We start from the raw sequence: 26,137 nt of genomic DNA, 5'->3' as shown, positions 1-26,137 counted from the left end.
TCTGAGTCTATTCTGGCCCTTAATCCAGGCCCCTTGTAAGGCAGTGAATTGATCTTGCTGTAAACCTTCACCCCACTAGCTGAACACTGCGGGGCGAGTCTGATAGCTGCTTGTTCCTGGACAGTTTTATGCTGTCAGGTTACACTTTAGCTTGTTGATTACATCAGTCTCCAGTGAAAGCTGGCCTTTGCAGCCATAGAGGATTCTTTTTTATGAAAAATAAATCCCTACAGTTAAAATCCCTCAGGTATTTGTGTAGGAGAAATCAATAGAGAAACTGGAGAACTTGGTTTTGAATTAAAGAAAAAGGTGAACTATCCATATGAAATACGAGAATATGGAATTTATTTCCCTCATAGATTTATTTTCTTACCATTAATGAGTATAAATGTACATTTAATTTCTGGAAAAGTATTGTAATCTACATGAGGGAGGAACTGGAAGCAATGTTGGGTAAGTGCAGTTGCATCTGTCTCGCGGCAGGAATGCTTGCGGTGGAACCTGGTTTCCACAAATAGCTGCTTGAAATCAAAGTTATCAGCATATAATGTCAGATCAAATTCATCACAGACGGTAGAAAAATAAAACATTGTGATCCTAGGTGAAATTCAACCCAGCCTTGGATGGTTTTCACATCTCTCTTGTGCTGTAGAATGGCAACTCTAAGATATCTCCCCAGCGAAAGAAAGGTAGCCGGGAGACAAAGTGCTCCCCTGTTGATGAAGGTTCGGGTGCCCTCCCCAGCTCCTCTGTCGGTCAGTAAGGTGGTATTTCCGTGGTGGTCTCTGCCCGGGGATCTCAAAGTGCTTCATGAGCGTTCGTGAAATAAGCCTCACAAAGCTGTCATCTCGTTTTTGCCAGGAAGAGGGATGCACCTGGGCTGGGAGATCTGCGCGATGTGTCAGGCCTGAGACTTGTCCGTCGCGCCCTTCAGTCCGGCCGCCCGTCACCCCCCAGGGGCTGCCCGAGGGCGGTCGTTGGGCTTTTACGCAGAGGAGCGTAAGTTTTGTAGCAGCCCAGCAGCCTGCTTTGTAATGAGGTTTGATTTATGCAGAATAAACGCCGTACCACAGGGGCGGCGCGTCAGGAGAAGTTTGAGGTTGTGTAGTCGTCTACTGGGGTCATTTAAAACACTTGTCACGTGGTTAGTGGTCGGTCACTTAGTGCTGATTAAGTTTTACATCAAGTGCAGCAGCAACAGGAGACCTGCCTCTCCCTTTTTTTGCTGATTTAGAGCTTTGAAGTTCAGGTTGCAGGCATCACAAGGATACATGAAACTACAGCAAAATCATACCTGTGTACTGGGGAAAAGGGGGGTTTGGGCATTTTTAAGGCTGTTGCTTCTTCCCAATACGTTTGCGGAAGATACAAAGCAGTGATTTGGTAAGTCAGCAGCTGCTTGAGCTTCCTGCCAGTCGTGGGTGTTACCTGAGCCAGCAGCCTCGGCCTGAGGCAGAGGTCCTTGCCGCCATCGTGGAGCTGCGTTAGGTGTGCACACAAAGTAGGGGATGTATCAAACAACTCACAGCTGGACTCTAGATATACTAAAAATTATGGAAAATAACGAAATGTTGGCATTCCTGATCACAATAACGGACCAGCATCAAATGTTGGCTGGTCTGTGTGGCACAAGAAACATCTGTGTGGAATAAGAAAGCGTTGGGGCTAGTAAGGGTTATGAAGATGTTCTTCCTAAAGCTTAACATGCGGCAGGAGAAGTGGGAGTGTAATTAGATTGTGAATGGGGATAGACCTTTCCGTACTGACATGCCGTACTCATCGATTACCAGGAGCTGTGTAAGGCATTTGGTTTTATGAAGATAGCGGCCGAAGGCTTTAAAAGGGTCGTGATCACACGGAGCTCGGTGATAACGAACGCAGTCAGAAGCTTTGCTCCAAAGAGCTTACAGTCCTGGTCCTGCTGAGAAGAGCATTAACCCCAGTCACTTGTGAAATAAGTGGTGGGAAGACCCGTGGTGAGGCTCCTGCTGCGGTCTGGTACCTGGTGCTTGACTCACGGATGGGAAAGAGCACGACCGCCAGATCCGGCTACAGGCAGGGCGCTGCTGTGCTTTGCCTCTGCAAAGAGAAAGGGTCCGTTTCACTTTCAGCATGGTTTCCACATTGCTCCCAGCTTCTCCTTCCACCTCTCCCTATAAAATCTCCTGCTTGGGTATCACTGCCTGAGGTAAGAGCTGCGGTACAGCATTGGGTCCTGTGCTAGAGCCTAGTTTATAGTCTTCACTGCCTGTGCTTGTAGAAGGAGATGGAAGGGATGTTTCAGGAGATGCTGTAGGAGAGAAAAGAAACAGAATTAACATGGACCTGGATGCTGTTCAGTAGAGCAGTGTCCAAATAAAACCAGCAAACCGTCCTATGAACCAAGGAGCAGGAGCTTGGGGGATGGGGCAGGGGGATCTATCCCAAATTCAGGCATGTTCAGGCGTATTCTTCCTTCCTGGATTGTGATGAGGCACAGGGTCGACTGAGAGGCACGGACCAGCTCTTCTCAGTGTTTTGCGCTTGGGAAATACCCCCAGCTGCTTTTTAATCCTTCCTCTCCTCGTCGGAGGAGAGCTCAACCTGCTGGCCGCTACACTTCATCTCTCTCATCTTCCTTACTGCAAGGTGGCTTAAAAAGAAAAAGAAAGCTAAAATACGTGATGCCAACATTTATATGGCCGAGAAATAGTGAAATATGATTGAAGAGGTAGATGATTCTAACTGGCAGGAGACTGTGCGTGCAAGACATTGTGATTATATGGCAGCGGTGGTTAAACTGCAACTCGTGTTCTACTATTATTATTTTTTTTTAATAGCATGGTCTGTTTGCTACTACAGTGGATAAATGCCTTAACAAATAGCCACTGCCTGGCAGCAGTGCCCAGAGTGGTTGAAGACAGTCTTGTATTCAGGTCATACTGTGTTCTGGTTGATGGCAACCAAGATGCTTTACTCGGGGAGGCTCTCGCCACTAATAACTGTGTGTGCTGCTTTGTGGGATTCCCCAGCGCTGCCTACGTTCGTAGAAACACACTGCCACCAATCTTGATTTACTTTTTTTAATCTTGTGATGTTAAGTAGCGTCTCAAAATCCCTCTGGATCATGCTATTACATGGAAGTCTAAGCTTTTCTTTTGGAAGCACATTTCCGGACTTCAGAGTTAAGAATTCAGCGATGGGGCCTGTGAGATCTGATTCAAGTGTAGAGCTTAATAACATAAATAAACCTAAAGGTCTTTTTTTCTTAACTGCTTCTTTTATCCAGTCCCCTTTGTTATGCTGACACAGAGAGTGTAGAAATGGACACGTACGGTTTGGAGCGGTGTGAATCACTGAGCTCATGTTGCTTGGGAGGACGTGTCCTGGCAGTGGTTCCAGGTTGAGGTTGGGAGGTCCTGACTGGTACTGGAGGTCAATGGTGGTTCCTGCAGTGGAAGTGGGAGAAGACATCATTCTTTGCATAGTTACTGAGAAGCCAGATGCTCTGGGCTGAGTCTTTTTTTTTTTTTTCCAGAGAACATGGGGGACCTCTGTGGGTGGGGTTTAATGTCCTGGCTCGTCTTTGCTTCCTGCCTGCCCCGCTGTCCTCTTTGCTCTCAGCCTTCTCACTGTCTAGGGCAACCTCCTGGGACAGCTGAGGTTTCAGCTAATAACTGACTGCATGGTTCATCTGTCTCTCTGTGTATCCCAATTACTGCTCTTATCAGGGTTTCCCACAGAGTTATAACTTTTCCATATTGCTAACAAAAAAAAACCAAAATTGCTTCAGTTTGGTAGATTGCCTAAAACTTGAGCTCCCGGCTGTTGTGAAGCACCACAAATTGTCCCTGGGTCAGATTTTCAGCAATGGGCTGGAAAGAAATGCCTTGGGGATTGAACTGGAGTGAGAAGCATCCATGTTCAAGCCGCAATTCAACCTGAGCCTTCACCTCTCTCCTCCCAAGACCAAGTTCTCTCTACCACACCTCCTCCAGAGAAGTTCTCTCTACCACACGTCTTCCCTATAATGCTTTTGAAATAAAACAACTTTGCTGTCCGTTCTTAGCAGGGTTCATACCTCCCAGCAGCATCTCCTGCAGCAAGCTGTCGATCCTGGCCACGCCAAAGAGCTTCACGAACTGGACTTGCTCTATCATCTGCCAGGTGATGCTCTGCAGCGGGGGCAGCAGGAGGAGGATGTCGCTGAACCGGCCTCGGGAGTCATACTGGCGATCGTTGATGTAGTCCTCCAGGTTGACTTGGACCTGGAAGCGCATGTTCTTCACCTTCCCGGGCTCGCTCAGGCCTTTGCAGTCTGGGAGGGGAAAAAAATGAGGTTAATTGCTGGCTTCTGTAACGAGAAAGCGTTGCCCTGGCAGTTGGGCTCTATAGAGGGAAAAAGATGAGATGCTGGTGATCCTCCGACAGTCACCTCTCAGAGTCTCCAAGCTTATCTGGCATTGCACAGCATTGGGCTGCCACTATTTCATATCTCATATGGAATAGGAAATCAGTAAGGGGAATTTGATGGGAAACTAACAAAATAAGAGCTCGCTTCAGATGGATATGTCTGGCTACTGCCATTAGTGAAGAGGAAGCATTTAGAAGTTGAACCATATTTGTCCTTCCAAGGAACTGGTCTGGAATTTCCCCTGAAAACTTATAGGACCCAAGGGAATGTCAGGGAGATGTGCCAGGGGAGGGTTAGGCTGGGCATTAGGGAAAGGTCCTTCCCCCCGAGGGTGGTGGAGCCCTGGCACAGACTCCCCAGGGAGGCATCACGGCACCAGCCTGGCGATATTCCAGAAGCACTTGGACAAGGCCCTCAGAGACACGGTGTGAATTTGGGGTGTCCTGTGCAGGGACGGGGGCTGGGCTCAGTGAGCCTTGCGGGTCCCTTCCAGCTCAGGGCATTCTGTGATTCTAAGAACTTTGAGTCCCAACTACTGCCACTAAATCCACGCAGGTTTAGTGCCTGTCTGTTGCAAATACACCACTGCAGCATCAGATTCTTGGCTTGATTTCCTGTCTTTGACCTGTGGTCAGTCCATTTTTCATGGCCCACTGGTCCAGTTTTGCTTAATCATCAATTAAATGTGCATTCTGGGTAGGCTGAAGTGCCGGGATTTACAGCTTTCCACTCCAGCCTCTCCTGCTACCTAAAACTGAGGTTTCTGGCTCATTGGGCTGTTATCTTCACCATCTACAAAGAATCCACAAGCACCACGTTTTAAAGATGGGCATGCCAAGAGATCAGACAAAGTGGTTAACAAGTTGTTGTATGTCAGTGTGTAACTCCATAGACACGCCTGCTTCTTAGCATGAATGAATTTCACTTCTGCAGAGCTTCACGCTTTTTCATTTTAGATGCAATTGCAGTGCCTCACTGTCACGATGATCTGAAGTTTCGCTGAGATACTGATCAGCTGAGAAGGTAATTTGTCAGACTGAATTTAATAACGTGAGCCTTACTGAGATCTGCAGCAGGCTCTTTGGCGAGCCAGAGTTCATGATGTATTTAAAACTCCTGTATCTTGATTTCAGATCAGTGAACACAGCAAAAATGTAAGATGCTCTAATTTCTCCATGCTAATAGATGACAAAGACAAAAGGGCATTGTTGTGGACTTGGGATCGTTCCCCCAGCTCTCCTCCAAGCTACAAGGCAATACACGCTGCAGGGACCCGAGCGTTGTACCGAGGGGGTTTGTGCGTGAGCTGTAGGCAGGGGGAAACGGGAGTGTTTGGGGGGAACCTGGGCTGAGACAGAAACCCCCATGTTTGTGGAAGGAGAATACAGCAAATGGTCAAAACAAGCTTATGTTTGCCCCTGTGTGTTTCCCTGTTCTCCATCCTGTATGGTTGGGCCCTGCCCTTGGGTGGTACCGACGGCCAGCGAGATCCATTAGCAGACACCCTTGATATTTCTGGGTACTCTGAACAGCCCAGCTCTCTGTGGTTTTTAATGCTGCTTTCTGAACGCTGATGGATGCTCTACACTGCTGCTCAGTTGACTCACTTCGCTTATGCATAATTCACTATAGGCCTATATGTCCTTAATAGTCATCATCTTCGTTTCAGACTGATGGGCTTTCCTGAAGCCAAGCTACAGAAGCAGCAAAACTCCCCTAAGGTCTGCAGTGTCTTGCACGTCGGTCTGACTGGAGTAATTTCTTGCTAAATACTTAAGTGTTCAGGAATAGGCCGCTTCTAACATGTCCTTACAGCACTACTAAGTATGGCTCATTACAGCAGAGGCAGGGGGAAATGTAGAGCTGCTTCCAGGGGGGGTTTCTGGTTATTGGAGAGCCCTCAACTCCTTTTCAAGCCCCATGCTTGGCAATCAGGAAAGGAAGCTTACCTGGATCAAAGAAGATGATGGCTTTAAGGCAAGCATACTCATTGTCATCAATCTGGATGTCCCGCAAGGGCTTCACCAACTCGTCCAAGATTCTGGTGGCCACGCGAGCAATTTCCAGTTCTGGGCAGTGCATTGGGATGATGAAGTCATTCCCTGACAGAGAAATTCGCTGTCAGATTTTTGTTCTAGCTCTGAGGACACCGTCTCACCCAGAAGTTTCCCCAAGGCATGTTGCCAGATGGTCCCCGTGCCCACGTGCGGTAGATTTCCAGCGTGCAGCTTCATACTTCAATTTGCGATTAAGAAGCAAGCCATGGATCTCGTTCTTTGGTCCTTAATTATCTTGTCTGCACATGTCGGTACACCCACACTCTACACAAAGCCTGCTCCGTGTTCTGCTCTGGTTTACCCCCGTTATACCTAGCATCTGTTTGCAAGTGGCGTCGCGTCTTTATTTTCGGTGTGTTATTTTTTCAAACAAAGTTCTCCCTCCCTCTTTTCTTTAACTTGTGGCTTTCAAGGTCAGGATTCTGATTTTTTCCAAGAATAATCCCACCTGTGTTTTTGGTGGCAGAGAGCTACATAAAAAGGAAATACCCATTTGCACTATAATTTTTAATGGACCTTTAAGCACCGGTACCCAAATACCTCATTGCCCGTGTCCTGGCAATTCCAGTTACAAAAACAAGGCGAAGCAGTTTGAGATGCCATGTACGTATTGGGGGTTTTCTCATGCACACTTTCAAAGGAAACTGTTGTAAAAGTCCCACTGAATTTGCTCGCTCCTTTTTATGCTTCTCCAGAGACCTCCTCAAGCACTTCGTCTCAAGCCAGGTGAGCAGACCGTGCCCGGGAGCGCAGAGAGGATTTCAGGCAGGCAGGGGACTTGGCAATGAGTCGGGTGTGCAAATTATAAAAGCAGGAGTGTATTTCACTACTTTACCTAATAGCAGAAAATCGGTGTATGGTATGGATCGCTTGGCTACCCCGAGGAGCAGGTGTTCCCCCGCGTGGGCTCTGAGCAAGGCAACCTGGAGATGGCACAGATGAAAAATAATATTACATTTGAAATGCAGCGACCAGAACAGTGAGCTGTTGCTGTTTAGATTAAGCCAAATTTGGTGTTTGTTTAGATAGCGCAGATCTACAGATAAAGTGCTATTAAGAGCTAGAAATTATTAGTATATCTTCACTTTTCAGCAGTGCTACATCCATGGCAAGCTAAATAAACAGTTGTTTTCAGCTGTAAGAGCAAAGAGGGCCTTGAGTAATTTGAGTTCTTAGGAAGTAAATGGCTTTTATATTCAACTATCAGGTATCAATAAAGGGAAAACAGTCTATTTTGACTGGGTCCTTGTGCAGACTGGAGTGACCGACTCTATTATATTTTGGGGGACTTTGGCTACTCGACTTATCGATCCGTTGTCCTTCATTATTCTTTCTCCCCTGCTAGTTTGCTGCTCTGCATAGGGTGATCTATACGTTAATGTCATTCTCCTGTTGAAAGGTATGGTTGGGAATTCCTGTCGAAGGCAAGGGGTTTGCAGGGAAGAGGCATTTGCATTTTACCTGGTCGTCAAGCGGAAGCTCACAAAATGCCGGGATGTATTTTGCCCATTCAACCAGCACCAGAAGCTGCTGTTTCATGGATTCGCACACGTCGTTGATGGTCGCAACCTTCTTCATAGCAATGTCCATGTTGTGCACGGGACTCAGCGATGAATACTGAAAGAGAAGCAGCCTGGTTGCATTGGGATAGATCCGTGCTGTTTTGTCATCCTCGACAGCAGCGATTCACTGATAACATGGGGACCCTTCACAGACGTTGACCTCATCGAGCCGTCGGCAAGACCTTTGCCGTTGTTGCTCGCGTATCTGCTCAGCGGCGTGTACTGCCCAATGTGCAGCCTCCACGAGGTGGTGCTCAGTCCCAACAGACACCCCTCCCTCCTCTGCCTCCTTTCCCACTCTCCAGGCTGGCTCGGGACAAAATCTGATTAATGTTCCTGTTCCTAGCAGTAGCCAGCAGCACCGGGTCCCAGCTTCCCACCAATCACCTAACCAACCAAATGCATGAAATGCATCCAGCCCTCCTCCCCCAGGGAGCTGTCTGGGACAAAAACCACCCCTTTCAGTCTCTAAAAATCTGGTGGAGAGAGGGAAATTTTTGAAAAGGAAGTGGGTGCATCGCTGCGTGTAATATGCAACATCTGGACAGTATGTTTCAGTGGAGAAAGGATATTTGCATAAGAATTTAAAGGATGGGCAGGGTGAAATTCATTGTGGTACATGAAATAAGAAAGCAATCAGCGTTAGTTGAAGCCCAGTGATTTTATTAGCCTTATTTTTCTCCCCTAAAATTGTTTCCCTGGTAAAGTTACAAGAAAAGATATAATCGACCATGACGGGAACATTACGTTCCACGCAGGACAGAGCGTGCAGCAAGGAGAGAGAAACTTCTGCGTGAAATTCAGTGAGATTTTAGGGATGCAGCAACAATTTAGGCTGGAGGCAGAGGGAACCTGGAGTCTGCAACATATCTCAGCCCTTGGAATTTCAGCTTTGAGTCTCACACACCAAAGGCTTCGTCTGCTCCTTTCTGGGCAGGTAGTCTTGATAATGCACCAAGGATTTTTACTGCCTGCTTTTGGATCTCTCTAATGCGTTTTCTTCCCTGTGGCTTTGTGCAAGAGCCATCCAAGGGCAGAAAAAGATGCAGCCCTGGTTGGTTTAGCGAGCTCGTAACCCGATATAGGATAGCTGAAGGCCACATACTCATGCGGAGGGCTGTCACCGCATGCCGTACCTGCTGCGCCATGGCCTCCGCCTGAGTGAGCACGCTGATGGAGAGGGAGCCGTTGTCCTCGTAGCTGCTCCTGCGAATGCTGATCCTGTCGCGCTCGTTCTGCACGGCTGAAACGAGAGTGAGGAGTGGTCGTGTTAGCAAGAAACTTCCCACGCAGCCGACGGCTGCTGTTACCTGTGGTCCCGAAACGGGCGTGGATGGAGCTTTAGTGCCCGCAAGACCCTCTGACCTTGCTGGATGATGGAGTAGGATTAAACAGGCACTGGGGAGAGGGAAAGACCACCAGTGAGGGAGAAGCACAGGAGCAACAGAGGGAGGGTAGATAAGGCCATTTGGCAGCCAGAGCAACCCCTGCGGGACTTTAGCTGGTCCCACTGGGTTTGATGCAGCTCAGGGGGAGCTTGGGGATTTGATGTCGAGCCTTTTCACTTGGCAATGCACCCACACTGCTGGAGTCCTGGCCTCCGACACCCTTTTTGCCGTCATATCCTCTAATTCCACCTCAAGGCTGCCTTGAAGTGTCCCCTGCCCCTGAGGCATCGCAGGTGGTGGTCCCCAGGGGACATCTCCACCACTTACGGGGAGCAGGAAGAGTCACCTCGTTACGGAAGCTCCAAAGAAAGCAAGCTGAAATTCACTGATCCCACCTTAAAACCATTCCCTCGGCCTTGCCCTTCACAGTGCTGATCTCAATGAGCCCGTAACCCGGACGGCAATGCCTGCACGCAGCTTTGGGAGCACACCAAGCTGGGGTTTGCCTCCAGCTCTGCTGGCACCCTGTGCAAATCACTGCCGCAGATCAGCTCAGGGTGTCCCGAGCTGTTAATAACAGTGATACAGTGCTCCTTGGACACGCCATAGTGACCGCCGCAGAGTGACGATCAGCCCTGGGCTTTTTGCAAACTAAAAGGTACAGCCGTGCCATGGTGAGATAGAAAGAAAAATACTCATTTATTGAGGTCTATTCCACTCTTTAAACCATCCTTTCCCCAGAAACACAAGCCACGTGTAGCCCCATGCTCTGTCAACCCTCCATGTCGAACATAAGGGATTTATTGCGTTTCAGTAGCTTTATTTTTGCAACACAGGCTCCAAGAACCGACTCACCTCCACTGCAGCCATCAAGTAAAACAGCAGCAGAGGAAAAAGCTGAATTTAGGCGTAAGGCAACCTTGTTTTCAGCATTAGTTTCTCCCCTGAGCCTTATTGCCTCCCTCTGGCAGTAAACAAGCCCACATGGGGCTGGAGGAAGGAGCCCGAATGCAGACTCAGCGTTTTCCTGCTAGGTCATATGTCTTGGCCATGTAAAGCTCGGGGAAGGCAATTAGCAGGTCCTTAAAGCAGAAGGAGCAGGAAGGTTTAGCATGTGGTGATAATGCAGCACATCCTTCCTCCTTCACACAGCAATTGCAGGCTCCTTTTGGTTCTATTTAGTTTTTATTTAAGGGGAATGACTCAGACGTAGCTGTCAAAGCACTGTTTCACTCTGTGCTTTAACCCCTTGGATGTGACACAGTGCGGTTTTGTCTCAAAAGCGGCCACTGGAGAAGATTTTTCCAGCAACGATTTTTTGCAGAGTCAGCAAAATCATTTTGCCGTCACTCTTCTGAGACTTTGCCTCGCCGCTGGGCCCTGCTTTAGAGCAAGCGTCATTCTTTGCACGGGGCACGTTTCTCTGAATTCAGGCAAAGAATGTGGGCACCGTTTCATGCACAGGGTGGGAAGGAGGGGGCTTTTTTGTCAGCTCCGCTCCAACCACTGACCTGTTTTCCTAACCAGCCTCTGATGAGGGGCCAAAAAAGTGAAAGGGCAACAGTGACAAAAATCAATATCTCCTGTTATCGGTGGGAGTGTAGTATTTATTTACCAGGATTTGGGGCTCAGCCTTGCTGTCAGTCAGGACCCGCTCGCTGCTGAGCTGGGTGTGCTTGGGGGGGCTCTGCTGGGGTCCGGCCACCAAAGCCATTTGCACCTTGGAGGCAGCCTCTCCCAAATGCCTGCAAGGGGCTGGGTGCGTACAGCGATTTGTAAAAGATGCATCACCCTTACATATTCCTGAAGCCTTTTCAGGCTATGGGTACTAAGTAGAAGCAATCGGACATCAATTTAGAGAGCAAACAAGTACAAGTACTGGGATGCACAGCGGGCCTACCCTAGACAGCAGCATACGTTACCCTACCCATGCGGGGGGTGATGGAAAAGGCTGTTCAGCTGGGGTCCCCCACCAGTCTGAAGCTGGAAGATGTGAAGGTGTGAAGATTAATCTTCACAACAGATTAACCCTTCCTGGCTTTTTTTTGGTACACCAGAAAGACAAGCAGCAGCATCCAGCACCGAGTAGAAACAAGCCCGCATAAATCCATGTCATCACTGATGTCCTTGGGAAGTCCCCACCCAACCTGCTGTGCCTGGTTTCCTATCAGATGTTCCCTCACGGAGATCTCTGGGTGTGTTGGGGCTCTTGTTGCCCACTGGCAAGAAAAGGTACGAATTTTGCCTTTCCAGCTGAGTTACGCATCTTATTTTGCGGAAATACCCAGGCAGAGCTGGCCCTAGTCCCTAGTCCCCGATGACAGACTCCTTTAAGAGCCCTCAGCCTGTTTTCTTCCCAGCTCCTTTTATGGCACATATTTCAGTGCTTCGCTCACACTCTGATAAGCTCAGTCTTCCAAGTGTAAGTGGATGGTACAGACCGACTTTCTCAAGGTGATTTGGGTGTTATCGCTGAAAGTACCCAAGATGTGATGGAATTAGATACAAAAGGGAGTTAATGTTTTACCTGCCACAAAAATTACTCTGTGGTAATTATATTGCTATATTTATTGTGCCTGTAAAAGGGAAGGGATAGGTCAGTCGTGGTGAGGCATCGGGGTGTGCTGGTGCTGAGGGTGCTCGGGCTCAGGTGTGATCTTGGCTTTGCAGTCAATAAAACTCACAAACTTGTAGGAAGGACTAAAATCCCGGTGCTGGATCCCACTCTCTCCCAGGGACTACTGTTCCCAGTATATGCCTGGCAAAAGCTTTGCTCACCCATTTCTTTTTTCCTCTAGCCCTGTCCTCTGCGCAGCGCTCCAGTTCCCAAAGCCAATAAACACTGGGAAGGGCCGCCGCAGCCTCGCACGAGGCACGTCCGTGGGAGCGAGCCCCCCCGACGCTGCCGGCCGGGGACAGCGTGTCCCCAAACCGCCATCTCCCCCAGGGAAAGGGGCGAGATGGTGCCTGTCTCTCCCTCTGGGGAACTGTCCAGAGCTACGACATGTCCTGAGTGTGGGAAGCAGATGGAAAACATATTCTCCATCTGATATAGAGGAGCTGTCGGAGGGGTTTTGCTATTCAGAGCAAGCCTGGCCCTTTTGCCACGGGCGCACCAGGGGTGCCGGCAGCCTGGCAGGCTGCAGAGCGCGCGTGGCAGGTCTTGAGCAAACAGCGGCGTGTTTGTGGGATTGCAACAAACCCGTGTTTCCCAAACAATTTGTCCTTGCTGCCTTGCCACATAGGTACAGAGCCTGTGATGAGGAACCTCCAGGGAGTCCAATACATACGGGCACGGGCATTGACTGGACGGGGAGAGCAGCACACCAGTAACTTTCCATCGTAACTGCAGAGGTTAAAGCCCTGCCTGCATGGCAGTTACCTTTTCCATTATTATTCCACTAAAAAACAACCCTGTTTAACACCAATGAAGTTGGAAATGTATTAATAAATGCCATAAAGAGAGAGCAGGAGGAGGGAGGTGCGAGTGCCCCACCACAGTGCCAGCGTTCCCCGGCGCTCACAGTGTTTCTGTCTCCAGATTTACCCCTTCTGCTGTCTGATTAATTTATATGCACAAATAATTCTTCTTCCCCAAGCTACCTCTGATTTTGTAGGTGTGGTATATTTTGTTTGCAAATAATTCCCAATGGTACTTGCACATTTACTCATTTTACGGGCTTCTGGCCTGATTTATGACTATCACAAAGTGGGGAAGATCCTTCAACTTGTTCATCCATTCTTGCAACAAGCTGCAGTCTCAGCCTTCTAAAAGCTGGCAGAAGAGATGTACAAACAGAGGGTATGAAACAAGATAGAGGTCCTGTGAAACAGTAAAAAACCCTGTCCTATAAACCTGTCCAATTTAACAAAAATAAACAAAAAATAGCCTCAAATCTTCCCACAGTGTTGTGGCTCTAAGTGATACAATAATTCTTTTTAGTTCTGCGTAAAACTAAAGGAGTTCATGTACATTCATAAATTACTTCAAAGGGGATGAGAGGTTAAATATTAACCCCTCTTTTTTTCGCCAGCAAACTGAGCCCTGACAGTGCAGTGCTGGCATTTCAAAAGGCTTCCAAGTTTTCAGATGCTCAACTCCATGCAAGTAGATGACCTGGCTCACTTCAAAAATCACACCCTGATAATTTAGTCAAGGTTAAACATGATCTCAGTGAGATACTAAAAATAGTATCTTGCTGTTTCCTTTGGATGTTTAAGTATCTGGTGCACTCCTCACTCGCTGATGCTGTGGTGACCAAAAACCTGTCCGGTAGCATCGTGCAAAACAATAGAAATTGAACCTTCTCCTGTGCAAGTAGAGAAAATCAGGGAGAACGGGCAGAAAATCCCCAAAACACCCAGACCACCCTGCAGTACAGTCCCAGCCTTAACAGAAAAGCAAGGATAAAGGAACGAACCTCCGGTAAAAATCTTATATCCTGATCATAGTGGCAGTTCGGGAGACGAGAAGGGGGTTGCGTTCAAGCAAGCCTTTTCCTCTCCCCTCATCCTGACGTTAATGTTTTTTTTACTTGTAATTATTGATACCAGAAATGTAATTGGGATAGGAGTGTTTCTGAATGAGCTAATTTCTAGGAAATCTGGGGACTGGACTTTCCACAAGGCTCAGGTCTTGGCCCTTTCTTGCTCTCGCTGGTGCCATCTCGATCTCGCTGGATTCCATCTCAATGCTCAAGCCTGGAGATGCTGGGCTCATGTGTGGGACCGTCCTGGTCCTTTCCGAAAGCAGGATCACATTCCCAGCGTACAAACACGACAATCTAACAGACCCTACTGATATTTTCTCAACAGCCTCTGCCCAGCTGCCCCAAGCCCATAGTGACCCTATAGCCCATGTTATATATATATATAGCACCGTGCTCCCGGGACCAGCAGTGCTGAGGCCCTCAGCCCTGCCCCAACGGACAGCCGGTGTAAAGCTCGGGTATTTGCATCATGTGGCTTTTTTTAAGGCAGAAATTTCCCTTCTACCAGGCCAGATAATACAGCGCCTCTCAACCTCTTATGCGCTGGAGTCATTTCCAATGGGGGAAAAAGAGAGAAAGAAATATCCAAGTGTGTCATGTCACATCTTACAACACAGGAATATTGGAAAAAAAAAAAAAAATCCCCCTGGATGCAAAATTCCAGTTTATCAGTTAGTTTTGCTGGGGAACAGCAAGTTTTCTGATATTGTGTACGCACCCATGGAGCAGTGGGGCAGTGGGGCGCTGGCAGTGGGGACTGTGGGAGGGTGCCACAACCCTGCTAACCCCACCCCAGGTGTATCGTCACAGACAGGCTGGGAAAAGGATTGTTTCCAGCTTCTTCCCCTCTACTGTGAATAAACAACGCTCTTACCACACCCTGGAAAGTCTGACTGCTGTTGTATGGGCTGGCTGAGAAGCGGTGCGCCAGAGAGGGAGCGTGTCAAACTCCTGCGTGCCAGTGCTGGGACAACAGGACGCCTCGACTGTGGATGTCACAGCTGTGGCCTCCCAACATGAATCAGCGCATGCCGCCGAAAAATTATGCGCCAACCTTTGTATCACCCCCACGCTGCTCTATCCCAGGACACACGTTCTCTTTTTCCCTAATGCTTCACAATACTGTTTAATATTAATCTAGAACCACCCTAAAGCAAATAACTCTGTTCTTTTTGTGCACACAATTGTGCAAGAAAATTTCTTTCACAGTCCTGCACACATGCTTTGAATATAGCTCTGGTCAGCTAAACTACTTTCTGCACAGCAGTTGCTCAAGGTGCTTTAAAAACCTCCCTTACCGAGCACATGAGCAGCTTGTGAGCACACAGCCTGACTCTGCACCCATAAAAACGTTTCAAAGAATGTGACTATGTGGAACCTGAGTCATCTTCCATTGGGCCGCAATCAATAATGAAGGCATGAGCCAAGTCTTTACAACTTTTACCATAAAACCAATAAAAATCATGCTTCGGCTCAAAGAATGGAGCTGATAACCAGATTTCAGCCTTACCAAGCTGTGGAGCTTGCGGCATTGGCAATTGGCTCCATCCCCATCTAGAACTGACCATATATGCTTCAGTTTGGTCTTGATTACTTTGAGGCTATTTTTTTCCCGTCTGCTGTATTTGCTCCATTTCTCCTAAATTAAACCAGCAGGCATTTTTGCTACAGCCATGACCTACACCAAATTGCAAGACACCCTCGTTCTCCAGGAAAACATATGGTCAGAAGGTTGGAAAGATTTTTTTTCATCACCGGTGAAATCTTATGAATTACCAGAAATCAGTGACAAATTTCCCCTTGGTTTCAGTGGGACCATGATTTCACCCATTGGGTAAGAGGCGTTTAGCTCGGTGGTATGGAAAGAAATTTTCAGTTTCCTTTCTAGCTCCCCCACTCTTTAGCTGCCGGTGGGTTGGAAAACAGCACAAATAAAGGTGAGGAGTGCTGACGCCGTCACCCAGCTACCTGTGCATCAGGGCGATGACCCATCTGCTGTGGGCTGGGCCCCCACTTTGCTAAGCACTCAGCGTACAAAGACGGTCTCTGCCCAGAAAGCTTGGAGTAAGTAAAATAGTATCATCCGTGCTCTCGCACTATGCAAACACCGAATGATCAGAGATCAGAAACGCTATGGTAGATCCCAAGCTTTCCCAGGGAAGCTGGCAGTAAGGAGTTAAGGCATAGGTTAACAGAAGTCGGTTTTCTCTTGCTTACCATTAGGCGCTGTAGCACTTAGTATTTCCTTCAGTGCATTGGAAGGGCACTTCCCAATGGTCACTGGTACCCAAATGCTCTACAGTGCTCCGCTTCCCTCTTAATACAGCCAATGTGAAGTGCAATAAAAGGCATCAGCCAATACTGGATTGGCCCTTCAGTACTGGTGCTAACTGTGCCTCCATGGTCGTGCTATGCCCACCACGAGGGCAGCGCTACCGAAGGGTTTGACTCTGACTCAGGTCCCAGCTCAGGGGGCACAGAGGCCATCTGCCTCTGGGAGCACTGCCTGTGTGCCCCGTGCCACAGAGGAGCCTCTCCCGCACCATAAGGCATCGCGTTCAGGCTGTACTTTGCCCTGAGGGGTGCACCAAGCCACATGAGCATCAGCCAAGTCAACTGCTAAATGCTACTCTGCAGTAGTCTGTTGGTCTTTGTGAGACTAAAGACAGCAGGTCCTCACTGAGACTGTCTCAGCTGGGATTAGGAGTCACACTAACAGGTACGTAGCAAGAGAATTTCTGTTGGGGAAAAAATTAGAGGCTCATTTAACCCTGAAGAAGCCCACCTCTTTCCCAGTATAAAAATATCCTAAAGAGAACAGCCTCCCAGTTACAGTACTCTAATTGAAATTCCCATCTGATAAGGTAGGAAATGGGGCTTTCAGATTCAAGAAACCTCTCACTGTGACACACGAGCATCATCTCCCTGGGCCAGGGCTGCTGCTGCTCTCCATCATGCTCTGCAGTGGGAGTAAGGCCAGAGCCAGCAGCAGGCAGTTTTGAGATGTCTCTTTGCACCTACCTTCTTTCTTCATGCCGGCTCTGAAGCACTTCTTGAGCCTGCAGTACCTGCACTGGTTCCTCTTGTCTTTGTCTATCACACACTGTCGGCTGAACCTGGGAGGAGATGGGACATAAAACCTGGAGCAACAAGCCTGGCGTCTGCACCCAGCTCACCTCGAGCAGCCCCAAATACAGACCTTGCTGAGCCACGCATTGCCTGAACTCAGTGAAGGACCAAAGGTTTGCAAGAAACGGATTGAATCAATGTTGGCTTGGCCCAGTTCCTCATCTTCCCCGCCACCGTCCCTGCCAGCTGGGAACGCAGCAACTTCAGACCACCCACCCTGCGAGGACTGCAATGGTTTTGGCCGTGGAAGTGTGACTGTGACTCAAGTCGTGCCGGTGCCTGGCAGCGTAGGAACTCCCTCTCCCACTTTCAGACAGTTATTGGGTGTTCGGCGTCGGGACTCATTTGATCCCGTCTGTTAACACTGTCCTGCTTTGTGTAGGATAATTACACTACGGACCACAAGCAATTTTGTGTCTTCAGCCTAGTTTTGAGGCACGTGGTCTCCTAATTCCTATTCATTTCAAGGGGGGTTTTAGGAACCTGTGTGCTGTTCAAGGGGTGGCCCACGTAGACTTGGCAGCTCTTGGCATGGTGGGTGAAGCGGTGGAAGAGGAATCTGCCACGCAGAGGGGAGTTGGCGTGGGTTGCTCTGGGACCATCATCAAGCTGTAAAAGCTGAGGCACTTTCCCAGACTGCTAAAAAGCCAAAGGTACAAAGGCCCAAAGAGTTTCCAAGGAATTCACGGCTGCGATAAACAACCGAGCTCCAAGTTGGGCTAAATACAGCACAGCTCACCAAATAAGGATTTGCAGACAAGCGAGCGTTTGCCATTTACTTGGCTTCGATGCTGTGGATCTTCCCCGAGCTGCCAAATATCACAGAGATTCATGGATTCCTGGGGAGGGGCAACAGCTCTGCTCCCAGGAGGCTGATAGCTGGAATTTCAAAGAAATCAGTAGTAGCTGTTGCCTCCTCCTGCAGGGATCCCTCGGTTCCTGGGGTGGGCACTGTGCGGGTGGACTCTGCTGTCACCCCGAGTGTCTTTCATGGCTGATGTGTCCTGGAGTGATAAGGTCCCCAGGAGCATTTTGAGCAAAGAGGGTGAGTCACGTTGCAAAAATTTGGAATGCCCTTAAAGGAGGAAAAGCTCTGGAACAGAAAGGAGACTTCCAGGTTTTAATTAGAGATGAAGCCTTGAGTGTATTTGGGGGTTTTTCCCCCTTCTTCCTGTGCTAAAATAAACACCGTTTTTCTAAGGTTAACCAAGATAGCTGCTATATAATTTATGGCCTCCTCCTGGTAAAAAAATTCTCTCAAATGTATACCTGTGAGCCAAAGTGGACATGAATCATTGCTGGTCCACTCTAGGTTCTCAGAATTATTATAAAATCATCAGTGATATGTCAGCGTACATAGTTTAATGTATTTCAAAACAGAAATGGAGAAGCTGTGGGGGAGGTGGAGGCTTTGGAGGTGACAAGTTCTTGGATGCTTGTTGCTTCTTACTGGGAAAATACAGAAAGGCTGTGTTAGAGATGAAATCTCTGGAGCTTTGGTCTTTTGCCACCTTGGCTTTCCCTTGCTGGGCTGTGACGAGGTCACGGTGTCACTCCACACCCAGAAGCTGTACCTACATGCTATACACACCAGTCAAACCTCAGGTCTATAAGTTTGTCTGTGGGGAAAGCAGTGACAGTGAACTCGCAAAATGGAATGCTCGGTGTCACAAAAGGTGTCAGGGCCCAAGACGAGATAGGACTTCGCTTACTCCTTAGCTCCCTGTCTTCCAGCCAGAAAATAAACTGCATTATTGCTGTTAGCATTCATGGCATGGTAATTCAGCATTTGGGATAGGGGCCCCTTTGTACAACCTGGTCTCTACCCTAGATTATTTATAGCGTCAATAAATTGTATCTGTTGCAGAAGAGGCAAGTACCTGCAGGAATAGACATGGTTCTTGCGGACGCTCCTCCTGAAGAAGCCTTTGCAGCCGTCGCAGCTGGACGCCCCATAGTGCTTGCCAGTTGCCCGGTCCCCGCAGATGGAGCAGAGGGAGCTGATGCCGTTGGTGAGCAGGTTGGTGTTTGTTGATTCGGCTGCGATGGCCTCTGCGGGCAGAGAACAGAGACCGTTAGACCCCTCTGTGATGGAAACCAGAATCAGCTGCAGCAGGTTGCTTTTTTTAAGCAAAGCACAGTCTGACCCAGCTGCACACGCACATGTGCACACGTAGTATGTGCCTCCAGGTTGATGGTCATGCTCTTCCCAACCTCAGCTGTGAGTAGCTCAGTTGCTTTGCTTCTGGTGTGGGTGTTTTCCTTTGCTTCAGTGAACAGAGGGGTTTCAAGCTGCGGAACCCAACATGCTCGTGCAAACTTAACAACTACCACTACTTTTCTTGACAGATGCAGAGAAACCTTACATGGATGTGAGACATACGCTTTTGAGGGATGGGGAGCCACCTCCCCAGTTAGACACCTGGAGAACATGGTTCAAAGCTGGTGCCCACAGAAGGCAGTAGAAAGACCATCATTAACTTGAATAAGCAAAAGCAGAGAGGAGACAGCAGAGACAGGAAGGATGAACTACTTCATGCACATGATGGAGCTGCTGGAGACAAAAGGTGCTCTTGAGAGCTCCTCTGCAGCTGGAAGACAGGGACAGCAGCTCCCACAGGGGTCACTTTAGTTCTAAGTCTGGTTCCTGCTCTGAATTGCCCTCTGAAGAGGCTCATTTCATTCCACTGGAAAGCAATGGAGGGGTGCAGGAAGATCGACCTTCTAAATTAGGGACCTAAAATTAGGTCATATGAATGCCCTCTGTCATGTCCTCTGTCTGCACCCACTCATTTGGGGCAGGAATAGCTCTGCCCCTGCCTGGCCTGTGTATACACTGCTGAAAACGCCCCTTTAAACTTTTCCCTTGGCCTTAACCACCAGACTCGCTGCCCTCTTAATCCTCCTAATTTGAGGCACAGCTTGGGGAAGAAAAAAAAAAAAAGAAAATAAAAAAAAAAGAAAATAAAAAAAGAGACACTTGAGAAGATGCAGATGACAGTGTTTACATCTCGCCAGGAGGAGGAATGTTTGTGGAGTCTGTCCTGACCTGGGCACTCGCTGCAGGATGGTTTTATGCATTTATCGCACCTTTGGGAGCATGTTCTTCGCACCAGGGGAGCCGATCTCCTGCTACGGTGACCTCGGCAAAGCCTCTGGGACAAGAGGCATCCTGCCTCGCAGAGAGACGGGCGGTGATGGGGAAAGCTCCGCTGCTGTTGTATTGAGCTATGACAAATCTTAGAGAAAATGACTCAAAGGGGAGGAATTGGGTCTGAGCTGGACAGCCTAGAGAAAGCCTTCTAATGCATAATACATAAAAATAGCTTTGGGTAATCCACACACAACGTGCATATATAAAGAGAGAGAGCGCGAGCTATTTTTGTATGTGACTACACATAAGAAATTTATAGTGAAAATATTTGCTATGCAATGAAAATTGTAATCAAAAGCCCCCCCCCCAAGCCAATAAAGATTTAGTATTTAAAAAACTGGAAAGTTTTTTAGCTAAGGCTAAGACTAAGACATTTTTAGCTAACACTTCACAAATGCAAAGGTCAGGCTTCCTTTCACCCCTGCAAAAAAACCCTTTTGATCTATATTTTACCTTCTAACATATGGATGAATAAATAAGTAGGTTGTAGCAAGATGGGAGCCACATGACAAGAAAGACGCACAGCATCAAAATCATTCTTAGGTCACAATGACAGGAATTGGGATTTACCTGTTCCCAAAATCCGTGTAAGATGCTCCCAGCTCCGACATTTGTCAGTAAGTTGCACTTGGGTCTTTTGGGAACATCGTCTGCGTCAGAGGTGCTTAATGGTAATTTACATTGATTTTTATATTTTTTTTTACATTAATTCTTTGTTTCATTTTGATTTATAACTCAGTGTTAAATGAGCTGAGAATAGAATATTCCAAGGGTAACTGTACTGCTAAACATTCGTGCATCTGTTGCTCCATCTATTTTTTTTAAAGGAACGTATGATCATAAACAAATGCGCTGAGTGTGCTGGATTCCATTTAAAAAGAATTGCGCAACAAAAATAAAGATAAGAAGGCCAATTTTCTCTTCGATCCGCTCATGCTTTCTCTACTGACTTCAGAGGAATTAAGCCGAGGTCCTACACTTTGGGTCTCCAACAGACCTTCATCTCAGCTGAGCCTGGGCTGCAAAAAGTTCCTGATTCTGGAAAGCATTTACTTACCAGAGAAGACTTTTTTCCCTCATGCGAGTAGGACATGTGAGGAGCTGCTTGCTGATATAAGGAAGAAATTAATAATCTGGCCTTAAACCAAGTATTACTGGAGGAAGGACCATCAGCACCGAGCATGCGAGGGCCCATGGAAGCTAGCAACCCAAATTTTGCCCTCACTTGCGCCCGTGAAAACACAGACAAGCCCACGGGCTACAGCTGAGTTGGGTGGCTCTTTGTTAGGGCAGATACATCGCTAAAAGTTCAGTCCCTGTTAGGTAGCCACGTGCCCTTTTCAGCTTGTTTGAACGTGAACAGAAATTTTAAAAAGCTAAGGAAAACCAAAGCCCTAAGCCAGTACGCACATGTTAATTACGATGATAAATTTTAATTACAAAATCCTGTCACCAGCTAATGATGAGTGCCAAATGAGAAATAGCTCAGAGAAGAACAAAGGCACAACTGATATTGCATGCATCAGAAGGCTTTTGATGCGGCTTTCAAACCTACCCAGTATTTGGGGAATGTCTGGGCTGATCGCTGCTAGGAAAGGCAGAGGAAAGCCAGGGTCCCTGCCAGCACAGTCGCCTGCCTGTGAAATCAGCTGAAAACTGTAGACCGATTACTTCAGCCCTGCCTGACACAAGGCGATAACCTACTCAGAGCTTCATTTAACGTGCTGTGCCTCTCCAGAAGGGTTGCTAACTGGAGCTCAGCACCGCACTGAGATGGGCTCGAGGGCTGCTAGGATGGATCTGGTCAGAGCCCAGCTGGCTGACAACAACTGAAGCGTGCTCACAACTACCCACACCACCCTGGAGAGAGATGCTCAGAGACGTGTATTGGTTATAGAGGCTCATCACTGAGGTATAATGGAGAGCTCCTAAGCCGTGCTGCAGGGCCTCTGAAATTTCTCGGAGAGATGCAACTGATGACGGTCTCCAAGAGGAGACCATAACTCATCTCAACCTTGTGTGGGTCCCAGGCTGAAGTGAAGACCTGTGATTGCGGCCAGACTCCTCACTAGGACCATCCAGGACATTTACTGGCAGAAAAATCTGCAGCTTCAACCATCTTTCTTAAATTACACATAAGCAGCATGCAGATTAGGAACTACAGCCTCCCTAATGCCGATGAGAGTATCCCAGTGGCTTCACCAGCTTTGGGGGCATCCAAGCTCACAACTGGAATGCATACAAGTTCCTGTTACCTACTGCCTCTGTATGTAAGTCATTACCTAACCAGGGTTGAAATGAAGATGACAAGTTTTACAGTAGTAAGAAATGACAGTGAGACTGGTCTCAGTGAAGGCGCTGCTGGGGAACGGCGTCTGGCTTCCATTCAGAGCTAGAGCTCTGCACAATACCTGACCACTGCAGACCTCTTTTCTGCTCTTCTTTTCAGTTATGTTAATGGCTACATCTTTTCTAGATGCGCACAGTATGAGAGAATTACTTTGCAATACTTTCCAGAATGGTTTTTGCTTTTACCTACCCAGAAATCCAAGCCAGTCTTGGTGCACATAATTTGCAGCTAAAAAAATCCCCAAGTTACGTGTGTTGAACGTAAAGAGAGCATAAATGCGGGTTTAGGGCATGCACACGCAGTCAGGCTTAGTGGCCAAAGCCAGCATTGCGAAACCTGTGCATACATACATAGGTCTGGATGGGGTCTGGCACTGAAGCCCTGGCCATGTGCAGGTCAGCTGCTTTCTACATCAGCTTTTAGCAAATAGAGGGAGAGTTTTTGAGATATAAAGCATAGGCTTGACCTAGTGTTCCCAAATCCTACAGTAACACCGATGAAGAGGCCAGCCAGAGAGGCCAGAGCTCCTTGCAAGCACGTGTGCAGTTTGAGGGATGATCGGGCACCGTGAAAATATCTTTGATGGCTTTTTCATGGCCTGAATTGGGTCCGACTGCAGCAGGGCTGGGAATGGTGTTTTTCCAGCATTGTGCCAAAGTCCCAAGCACCCGCGTGGTGTTTGAGTGCTGAGATGGGAAATGGAGCATCACCGTGGGAGAAAGTGTTCGCCGACACTCGGCTGAAGAATTACTACAATATTTCAATAATGCTTCATATTTTAAGTGAAATGACGACTCTGACAAGAGCATGAGGAAATGGGTATTTAACAGCACATAAAACCCAAGTGAGAATATGGCTTGTAATGGCAGCCAAGGTAAAGGAACCAAGTTTGCACAGAATGGGAAAATTTCTGCCGTTACAACACATGTAAGGGAAAGACAGGATTCGCATTGACTTTTGTTCATTTCCTTTGCTGTTCTTTCTATTTAAAACAAACAACTTCTTTACACTCCTCCTCCCCTCCCAAAATGGATTTTATTATTTATTTTGAATTAGTCTTAAAATACTTGGCAAATTATGGGCTGCTTAAAGGTGGAAAATTCAAAATATATATCTAGGCAAATTTCAAAACTATAGCAGCAGCTTCTTGAAGCAAAAAGCTCAGCACCAGAAGTGCTTCACATCGTTAATCAACCCAAAATGTCGATGAAAGGATATTCTGAAGGAGGAAACGGTTTTAAGGAAGCATGACGTTATTTGAAAATAATTTTCACTTCAAAAATTGTTCAGAATGTAAGAAAAAGTCCTGAGTCCATTGAAATAAATATTGTCCCCCTTCCCATTTGTGTATATAGAGGGCAAAACTGCCATTAGATTTAGTAGGGGAAATAATACAGAATAGTCTTGCACAGTGGGAAAGATATGGCTTAAAACAATGCAGTATATTTTTAAAAAAATACCTAAAATGAGATTATGCCTTGATTCTAACAACTTTGAAAATATTTCTGAAACTACAGAGTATCTGTGTGAACTGTTATTTTGGGTTACCTGTGGGAACTGAACTCAGCTGGTGAGCAATATATTTCCATGCATGGACTTTTCAGGTCTTTTTTGAAGTTATTTTTACAAACGGTAGAAGAGGACACTTACCCAAGACAAACAAGCTAATTTCAAAACAGCTAGTTCCTGAGAGAACCGGTTACTCATTAACAGCTAGACAAATAACGCAATACCGATCTAGGTAAACTTCAGAAAAAAACTCAACCTGTCAGTTCCACAGCATGAAACGACAGAGAGCCCCAAACAGGTTTTGGTAGTTAATTTGCAAAATTATCCTCAATTTTGAGGAAATTTGTACCACTCTGAAAATTTAAAAGTATCTTGTTGTTCAGCAGCAAGTGACAGAGAGAAACATCTGTGTTAAATAACATTTCTGGAGTAGGAAGTCAGATGGAAACCTTTCTGCAAAAATAAGAAATAAGATCCTGTGTATCTGGAGCTGGCAAAAAAAAATAATATTGAAAATCTTTTATTTAGGGACAGGCAGAGCTTTTCTTGAAGTCAACTTTAAAGTCAAGTTTCTTTGGGCATTTTAACTCTACTCGTCTCCTGACATTCCCCCATGTCCCACAGTTATAAGTCTAATCGTTTTATATTGTAGGCGATAGCCCTACTGAAACTCTGATTTCTTTTGATGAGACAGCTAATGAGCAAACGTGAAATCCTGAAAATCCCATCTCAATTTCACTAAGCATCTTAACAAATTAAATGAAATGCTGCCGAAAGTCTCCAAAGACATTGCTAATGGTGGAATCTCATTCAGTTACGCGGCTGGTTTCATGCTATATGACTGAAATGGCCTTTATTTTTCACACAGTGAACAGTTAATGCCACAGAATAGCGTTCGCTTCATGTCAGAGTACTTTTGACTACTCAAAACCTAAATATCACACAAGACACTTTATTTCTGTGAACAAAGCGGAAGTCTGCATATAAACACATCTTGCAGCCAAGGTCTTTGCGTGCTGTAAAAGGTTTTGAGCCATCTTGGTAGCCAGAAAAAAATATAAGGCAGGTAATGATTTGGATATTGCTTCTCCAACTAAGGTCCTAGGAACAAGTTAAAGTGGACACACGGTGTATTTTCTGTGTAACAGACCAATGCCATTTGAGGCGGCATTTTTTTCCAAGGATTAAATATGAACCTGAGTCACGTATGGGAATGAAACAGACATTTTAAAGAAGAAATACTGATAATAACTCCTCTCATAAGTCATACAGGGGGACAAAGCTACGGCGTGCCACGAAGAGCTCTGCCAAGATTTGCAGTACCTTGCGGGCCCTTCAGGACATGATGCTCAGCCACCGAGGAAAAGAATAACTCAAAATAGGACCCGCAAGTGAGGGGGCCCCATTTCAGCCCAAACGTAACTGCAGATGCAACAGAAGTTGACAGGTCAGCTGCTTAAATACCCTTTCCACCCTTTGCCCCACACCTCCTACCTGCCTTTCCTAGGTGCTCAGCTTCATAACAAAGATAGTGGAAGTTATTCAAGAGGAAGCGAACAGAAATCTCACCAGTGTTATTGGGGAGCACCCGAAGGTTGTCAAATTCCAGCATGGTATAAGAGGAGTCCAAGGAGTCAACATAATCTGGCATATCCATGTCCATGATGGACTGACAAAGCTTCATTATTACTTGTCAACAGCAAGGGAAGCGGCAAAAAACAGCCCTGCTGTCAATCACGGCCAAGGCTTCCTCTGCAAAGAGAGACACCCCAGCCCTTCCGATGACAAATCATTACCCAGCTCTGGCCACAGTCCCCTCCCCGTGCCAGGAGAGAAGGGGCGAAGCCATTCCCTCTTGCACACACAGTCCCCTCCCTTCCCAGGGTGCATCTGGGCCTGATAATATGATGTAGATAAGGCCTAGGCTCAAACGACTTGGATTGCATCTTTGGGTCAATACAGCCCGTTTTATGGCCGTTCCTGCGCAAACATTTTGAAAAGGGCTGCGGGGAGGCATTTGCGCACACGAGCTGCCCTTCCAGGGCAAAGGGGTGGTCGTGTCAAATAGTGCCCGTGCCGATGTCACCTTGCTCGGCTGCCAGCAC

General features: G+C 47.3%; 1 protein-coding gene and 1 long non-coding RNA gene across 4 annotated transcripts; one reads left to right on the top strand and one right to left on the bottom strand.

The window, feature by feature from the left end:
- Positions 1-323: 323 nt before the first annotated feature.
- Positions 324-25,811, bottom strand: LOC104049870 (hepatocyte nuclear factor 4-beta). Of its 2 annotated transcripts, none has more exons than XM_009510638.2 (10): positions 25,602-25,811; positions 18,900-19,071; positions 16,912-17,006; positions 9,149-9,255; positions 7,912-8,067; positions 7,286-7,373; positions 6,343-6,495; positions 4,061-4,297; positions 3,315-3,428; positions 324-2,290 (listed from the first exon to the last, which is right to left on the bottom strand). In XM_009510638.2, the coding sequence occupies exons 1-10, from the start codon at positions 25,714-25,716 to the stop codon at positions 2,154-2,156; spliced, it is 1,374 nt and encodes a 457-aa protein (XP_009508933.1). In that variant the 5' UTR covers positions 25,717-25,811; the 3' UTR covers positions 324-2,153. The 2 variants fall into 2 exon arrangements, with proteins under 2 accessions (XP_009508933.1, XP_064315757.1); XM_064459687.1 differs by having other exon boundaries at positions 324-2,079; positions 25,602-25,810.
- LOC135314805 (uncharacterized) lies at positions 11,038-14,704 on the top strand. Of its 2 annotated transcripts, none has more exons than XR_010374300.1 (3): positions 11,038-11,159; positions 11,458-11,632; positions 12,646-14,704. It is a non-coding gene; the product is annotated as an uncharacterized LOC135314805 (long non-coding RNA). The 2 variants fall into 2 exon arrangements; XR_010374301.1 differs by lacking the exon at positions 12,646-14,704 and adding an exon at positions 12,199-12,533.
- Positions 25,812-26,137: the final 326 nt, after the last annotated feature.

This window comes from Phalacrocorax carbo, chromosome 8 (genome assembly GCF_963921805.1).
Source record: "Phalacrocorax carbo chromosome 8, bPhaCar2.1, whole genome shotgun sequence".
Classification (NCBI taxonomy): Eukaryota; Metazoa; Chordata; class Aves; order Suliformes; family Phalacrocoracidae; genus Phalacrocorax; species Phalacrocorax carbo.
This window is presented reverse-complemented; position numbering and strand designations above follow the sequence as displayed.